Raw genomic sequence first — 6,587 nt, forward strand, 5'->3', positions numbered from 1 at the left:
ACCCCTAAAGGCCGTCGTAACCCCCAAGAAAAAAGGAAGCTAAAAAAAAAAAACTATTTAAAAAGATCACCCGTACCGGAAAGAGAGAGAGAGAAAAAATTGTGCAGAGAGCTGGGAGAATAAAGGGAACAAAGTCACAGTTCTTTACAAAATAATGGCGAGGCAGGACGGGTGGAAGCTTCCCTTCTCTGTATCTGCCCCTGTCACGCGTATCGTTTTTGAACCTGAAGGCACTGAAGAGAGAAACAAACAACAAAAGAGGGACGTTGACACATGTCACAGCAAAATAATAGGAAAAAATTGAGGTTAATTCGTTTCCGTTTCTTCACCACCATTGGCGGATGTTTCCTAGCGCAAGTGTCTGTTTGTCAGCCGCCAATGGGACACGTCACCGCCACTCCGCAACAGCGAAAATATATGAAAGTGCAGAACTGACCGAGACTTTCTCTCATTTCTCTTTCGCACCTCGGTCTACACATCAATGCTAGTGGAAAGGTCGTACTCAATCGTCGGCACAACGGACGAAATAAATTTAAGAAAAAGAAAAAGTGCCATATGAGTGGGAAAAACAAAGGCACCTTTTTCTGTAGCGTGGGTCTGGTCCTCTTCATAACGCGTTTTCATGTGCTGAATCAAACGTTTCATTGTCTCAGCATGACGGCAAGGGTGAATACTGATACACGCCGCCTTTAGAAAGGGATGGGGATCAATAGAAACTGTCTTTTCCCTATTTGCAGCATATACATCCTGCATCATCTCCTCCTTGCTCAGAAGGCTTGCGTGATCTTCGGCGTAGCCAATAAGGAAGATGCGTGGGGTTTGGTAGTATTGATCATAGACCATATACACATCATACAAACGACACTCTCGCTCGCCAGTGTCCTCTGCATGATCTTCATCATCATCCTCTTCGTCCCAGTTGATCGTTTTCTCAGGGGGTATGACGACGGGTTGGCCGGGATGGTGCTCAGCGTGTGTCGTCACCCAGCCATCTTCGTCTTCCAAGTCATTGTCCTCGAGGTGCTGGACATCCGGGGCTCGCTGATAGCACGGGGCCCCACGGTAGACCAGGTACTTTTTTTTTGGTGGAAGAAAGGGTTGAATACCTTCTTCGCCCTCGGCCCATGCCCACACAGGCATCTTCTGCACCAACTCATCCCCCGCCTCAACAAACTCCAGCGGAGTCAACGTCCCAGTGACCTGGAAATTCGAGACCGTTTTCACCCCATGCAGACAATTGTATATTTTTTTGAAGTTTTCGTACAAGCTCCGCTTGTTCATTTTTGATCGCTAATCTTGTTCCTGCCTTGAACACAAACTCCCGCCACCGCACCAAGAAAGATGGTGATCGAGCGAGCGAAAGGGAGAGAGATGGTAAGAAAAGAAGGGCGAAGAACAAGTGCCAGTATGAGCCAAACAAAGTTAAGTTTGGGCACTATTTCCCGTTAATTAAGTCAAGAAGGGTTGAGGAGGACAAAAATGACAAAAAAAAAAAAAATAGCGGCAACGCCACAGCCCTGGCCACCGGATGCATAAAAAAATGGTGAGCAGCTTCAGTTCCCTCTACACCATCACTATCCCCCCCTCAGATCTTTCAAGTTAATTGAAGCGGCTTCAGTGCCTCTTGACCTCCACCTCCCGTCAAGGCAGCAGTTGAAGACTGTACAAGCTCTCGGGGAAGCGCAGATCGCCTTAGTGAGACCGCAATCTTTTGTCGAAGATGGGGTGACGAGGCCTTATTGGTAGCCTGCTCCAACAGTGGAGTCGCCACCTCCACATCGCGAAGCAGACGATGAATACTTGATGAACCAAAAAGTAATGTGAGAGGCACTTCATCCCAACGGCAAGCATTTGATGAGGCATGACGCATTAACATCATCATCACTTCATCATTGCCATACCCAAGGGACTGAAACGCATTAATAAGAACCCCCGTATCCATTGGGGAGAGGAACGCATGAACCCGCACAAGACGATCCCCTATATGAGTCAAGACTTGCGGGACACGCAGTGAAAGTTTCGCCATTCCTGAGACAATTTGCACCAAAGGGCCAGCATCCATCTCATTCCATTGCTCAGCACTAATAGCCAAGACAAGTCGTTTGACGCTTCGATGAAACACAAACCGTACCGACGCAAGACTATGAAGCATAGCCCCAACACTGGTTGCAGATAGCTTGCATACCATGTTGCTGCTCATAAGGTAATCCAGGCATTCTTTCAAAAGTTTATCTTCCTTGAGTACTTTCTCCTCAAATACACCAAATAAATATTTGAGGTCATCCACACGAGTGTCTTTAAGAATGGAAACATAATCCTTGGCCAATTTTTTCAGCGTTTCCGTGTCTGCAGTTCGGGTCTCAATCATTTGGTTAATGATGTTCCACCCCTCTTGTTGAAGTTCCGTTAAGGGGACCACGAAGTTGGAGGGATCGTTCTTGTTCATCCACTCTGTCGGAGGAAGTGTTGATTCCCCCCTAACACCATCGGTTTGCACCTCCAAGAGAAATTTGTGGACGGCAGGGTATTTGTCAAGAATATCCTCACCAAGAGCAAGGCATACCGTATTGGCTGCCTCACTACTATTCGCGGACGGTGATGCTGATGCACACTTTGTGTCAAGGTAGCGTGCGACGTTTTCGAGAAACACAGGGTCAGTGTATCCGAGCTGGTGCAAGCTCTCTGTAGCTGCAAGGGCGGACTTTATCTCCATTCCGTCCGCAAATCCCCGTTGCAGGTTCTCCACACAAAAACGCAGAAAAGCATCCATGTCCTCCTTCTCTAGTTCGCGTTCCACTTGGTCTTCCAGAGAATGGGTCTCTGGGGTCCGTATGAGGCCTCGCACAAAGCACTTCAAGGCGGCACACAGCTGAATCATAGGAATACCGGAAGCTGTCTTGGCAAACTCATTGCGAAGGTGTCGATAGACGCGCCTATCCTTCATGTTATGATCCCCCAACATTAAAAGAAAACGAAACGCCTGAAGCGTTGGGAAATGAATCCCCTGCTCGGCGGCTTCTCGAATGATGGCCAGACCGCATTGTCGGGTCTCCTCCATATTTACATTAAGCAGATTTGGAATAATTGAAAACGGTGGGTTTTCATCCGCGACAATGTCTTCGAGTCTCTCTGTGACGTAATCCACACATAATTTTATTGCTCCTGTAAACTCCATGGGTCGCTCACGATCCACTGGAAGCAGGCTGTCCAGGGCAAGGAAGCGAGAAATGAAGGACTGAATATTAGATACTGAAGTTTCCCCCTTGAGACCCCCCTCCTCCACAGACCGCGACAAAATAACTTTTACCTCCAGGCTTAGGAAGATGATCATCTCAGTGATGTCTCGCAGAAGTTCTGGCCTTACCTGTCGAGGAAGTGCTTTAAGCGCTCGGCAGAGCGTTATCACCGTCTCTTGATCCAGGTCCTCCCCTTCAATCACACGTTCCGCCAGACATTTAATGGCATCCGGGCTAATTGCATCGTTCTGTTGCTGGCAAATAAAACTGAACAGCTGGACAGCACTGAAAAAATCACTCTCCTCTGCAAAACGAATGGCTTCCTCTTGCAATGCAATTGCCAAGGCACTATGCTTGAATTGAATTTTATTGGCACATGCACACACTTGTCCAATAGCTGCTGGAGTCAAGACTTCTGCCAGTGACACAACTCGATCAGCTGCTGCCTGTAGGCATGAAGAATTCTTCAATTCCGGTAGTGAAGTAAGGATGGCAAACAACACAGGAAGCTCACTCTGAGAGGCGCTTCGCACAGTCGTGTTGACAAGTTCTTCCGTGGCCACCCCAAGTAAACTGAGGTGGCGACCCCACCGACTTGCATGTGCAAGGGCAATACGATAGTCATGCAAATCCCACTTCTTCCCTTGAAGACCTGACAGGCATACCTGAACTGCCTGCTCCCATATGACGTCGTCGCACCCTTGTTTTGGAAGACACTGCAGTAATACTGAGGCTCTTCGGCCATGTGATGGCTCTGTGGGGCAGATTGGGACTAGCTCCATCACACTGGTGATGGCATCAGGATCCCTGCGGCAGAACCGCCTGAAGGGGGCAACCACGAATTTTAGTCCTTTACGGTCCACAAAGGCGGATATTTCTAGCAAAGCGACCATGGTCCGCCGCACATCATCCTTGCCACTAAAAATGGGCTTACCGCATCGCTCCAACAGCCGTCCGAGTTTGGTTGGCAACATATACCCTGCCAACTGATGTATTTTATCATGTTGCATTCATTTTTTTTCGACAAGTATGGGATAAGAGGTATAGGAGGGGAGGAAGGGGGGCATGAAAGTGTGACAGGGCATAGTAATCGCCCACCCTCACAAACACACAAGCGAAGCGGAGATGGAAATAAATTTAAAAAGAAGAAGTGTAAAAGAATCACATGATGCGTCTTATGAAGGGTTATACATATGTATATATATATATATATATACCATTTTCTTCACGTTTCTAGTTACTTTTGTTTCTTCATCTTTGTCTCTCCCTTTTCTTCATTGCTCATGATTCTCTACATAAGCGTGGGAAAGCTTCAGCAGCCACCGCCCTCTACGGAGGAAGCAACGTCACAACATCTTTGAGGTGAATTTGTTGTCCCATTTGCTTGGCCTGCAAAATGACGGCATCTCTCAACGCGGCGTTTCCACGAGCAATGCCAATGCTGACGCGAGCCACATCCACTACATCAGGGCAATCTGCCTCACCTCCAATACGGTAGGCATGTTCATAATAGAACAATGCGTGTTGGTGATCATGTATGAGAGAGTACACTTCGCCAAGCAACAGTAGACAGATGGCAGCTCCGCTCTTGTCCCCACCAAGACTACACTTTTCCAAGCACTGCTCCAAGTCTGTCTGAGCCACCCGCATGTTGCCCATACGCAGATGCACGAGGCCCTGGTTTCCAAGTGCGATCGTTTCCAAAAGAGTACTCTCACATGTGCGTGCATTTGCCAGGGCATCTTCAAGAGCAGATTCTGCAAAACTCAGCTCCCCAAGCGCGGCGTAACTGACCCCCATATTGATTTGAGCCACCGCCCGTGAGTAACATCCACCAAGAGATCCCTGCCGCTTGTGATGCAGCAACGCTACCTTAAACTGCCGCAGACGGCAGTAGCAGACACCCAAGATGTTGTGACAAAAGGAAATGCCACGCAAATCACCTATCAATTCAAAAGCTGAAAGAGCTTTGGCAAAGAACGACCGTGCGAGCTCCATATTTCCGCTATTGTAATGCAGGGAAGCTGCAGTGCAAAACAAATGCGCCCCCTCCTTTGTGTTGCCAGCACGAATGGCAGAATGGCCCCGAGAAATGGCATCCCTCATAACTTTCAGCTGTACCACACTGTCATCACCGGCTGCAGCCAAGGATCCTGGACGTCGCGCCATCCAATGCACCGGCACGGACTCGGCGCCCTTCAACAGAGCCGTCACCCGCCGCGCGAGTGGGAGGTTCGTCGGTGGGTCCTCAAGGGGCGGTGCGTGAATTTCTTCAGGGGTGATGAAGCGAAGCGGAACGTCCAGCGCACTCTCCCTGACACGAACTGTTTTTACTGCCAACTGAAGCACTTCATCACCATCGTATTGGCGCTGGAATGGAAGCTCCGGAATCACCTGTGCCGGTGGCCCGTCACGTTCAGCAAAGCGATATGTCTTGTTGAGTGCAATGTACCGTTCCACTGCGCGAAGACTAGTCGTATTCAGCAGACGATGTGAAGCCGACTGGAGAACTGTGTATTTCTTCCGCGTGCTCGAAACAATCGTCTTTCCATCCTCCACCTGCTGGTGGCTTATAGGCTGTTGCTGCAGCGCTTCGCCGCCACCGTCGAAGTCTACGCCTGCCGGTGGCACCAAATCTCCACTCTGCATCCCTGCCACACTGAACTTTGACGTCAGCAAACCTGCAACGCCCACCTGCCTAGAGACACGCCTCAAACTCATCAAGCAAAGAAGAACAAAATACGTGAGTGTGTGAGAAGATGTGAGAGCGAACAGACAAAGTTCTATGCTCCCCTAATAAACCATAATAATAACAAAAAAAAAAGTTAGTTAATTCACATTTCCACAGTTTCCACAACTACCTCAACAGGTTCGTTCAAGAAACCAGTAACAAATCCAAAACAAATTTTCATTATCCATAATCATCAATTAAGAGGGAATAGGATGAAGTAATGAAAGGGATATTTGACCTGCCTCCCACGCTTCGCACTCCACAACGCACAAGTGTTTTACTCCCCGCCACGCCACGCCAACCCGATATCCCCCCCACAGGATTACCTTCCGACGTCACGCATACCCACGCAGCACGCACCCCTGGAATTCGCCAGTCCTTCTCGACTGCAATGGCCTCACGCCAAACTTTCAGAAGCTACGTTTCCCCTGTGCATCGCACGCATGCGCGCCGTGCCGTCAACACAAATTTGAGTAGTTCCTACCGAATGTGTGCGGAATGCCCCGACGGTCAAACGAACGATTCGCGCCTCCGCCTGTGAAAGCGCGTGTGGTGCGTCTTTTCACGCACGGCCAACAACCATCACTTCGCCAGCATCCTTCCATCGTGACGCGCCTCGT

At 49.1% G+C, this 6,587-nt stretch overlaps 4 protein-coding genes across 4 annotated transcripts, besides 1 other annotated feature; 1 reads left to right on the forward strand and 3 right to left on the reverse strand.

Moving 5' to 3' along the window:
* Positions 1-471: 471 nt before the first annotated feature.
* Positions 472-1,281, reverse strand: TraAM80_09505 (autophagocytosis associated protein; the record flags this gene model as incomplete). Its single annotated transcript, XM_029386184.1, has 1 exon — positions 472-1,281. One exon carries the CDS (start codon positions 1,279-1,281, stop codon positions 472-474), a length of 810 nt encoding a protein of 269 aa, XP_029233962.1.
* A 313-nt stretch (positions 1,282-1,594) lies between these two features.
* Positions 1,595-4,246, reverse strand: TraAM80_09506 (putative mitochondrial RNA binding complex 1 subunit; the record flags this gene model as incomplete). Its single annotated transcript, XM_029386185.1, has 1 exon — positions 1,595-4,246. The coding sequence occupies one exon, from the start codon at positions 4,244-4,246 to the stop codon at positions 1,595-1,597; it is 2,652 nt and encodes an 883-aa protein (XP_029233963.1).
* A 176-nt stretch (positions 4,247-4,422) lies between these two features.
* Positions 4,423-4,452: a microsatellite.
* Positions 4,453-4,565: 113 nt separating this feature from the next.
* Positions 4,566-5,957, reverse strand: TraAM80_09507 (TPR Domain containing protein; the record flags this gene model as incomplete). The annotated part of the gene is made up of 1 exon (XM_029386186.1): positions 4,566-5,957. One exon carries the CDS (start codon positions 5,955-5,957, stop codon positions 4,566-4,568), a length of 1,392 nt encoding a protein of 463 aa, XP_029233964.1.
* Positions 5,958-6,187: 230 nt separating this feature from the next.
* TraAM80_09508 (uncharacterized protein) lies at positions 6,188-6,508 on the forward strand (the record flags this gene model as incomplete). Its single annotated transcript, XM_029386187.1, has 1 exon — positions 6,188-6,508. One exon carries the CDS (start codon positions 6,188-6,190, stop codon positions 6,506-6,508), a length of 321 nt encoding a protein of 106 aa, XP_029233965.1.
* Positions 6,509-6,587: the final 79 nt, after the last annotated feature.

The sequence above is a fragment of the Trypanosoma rangeli genome (assembly GCF_003719475.1).
Source record: "Trypanosoma rangeli strain AM80 chromosome Unknown Tra_15.4_contig_00598, whole genome shotgun sequence".
NCBI classification, from domain to species: Eukaryota; Euglenozoa; class Kinetoplastea; order Trypanosomatida; family Trypanosomatidae; genus Trypanosoma; species Trypanosoma rangeli.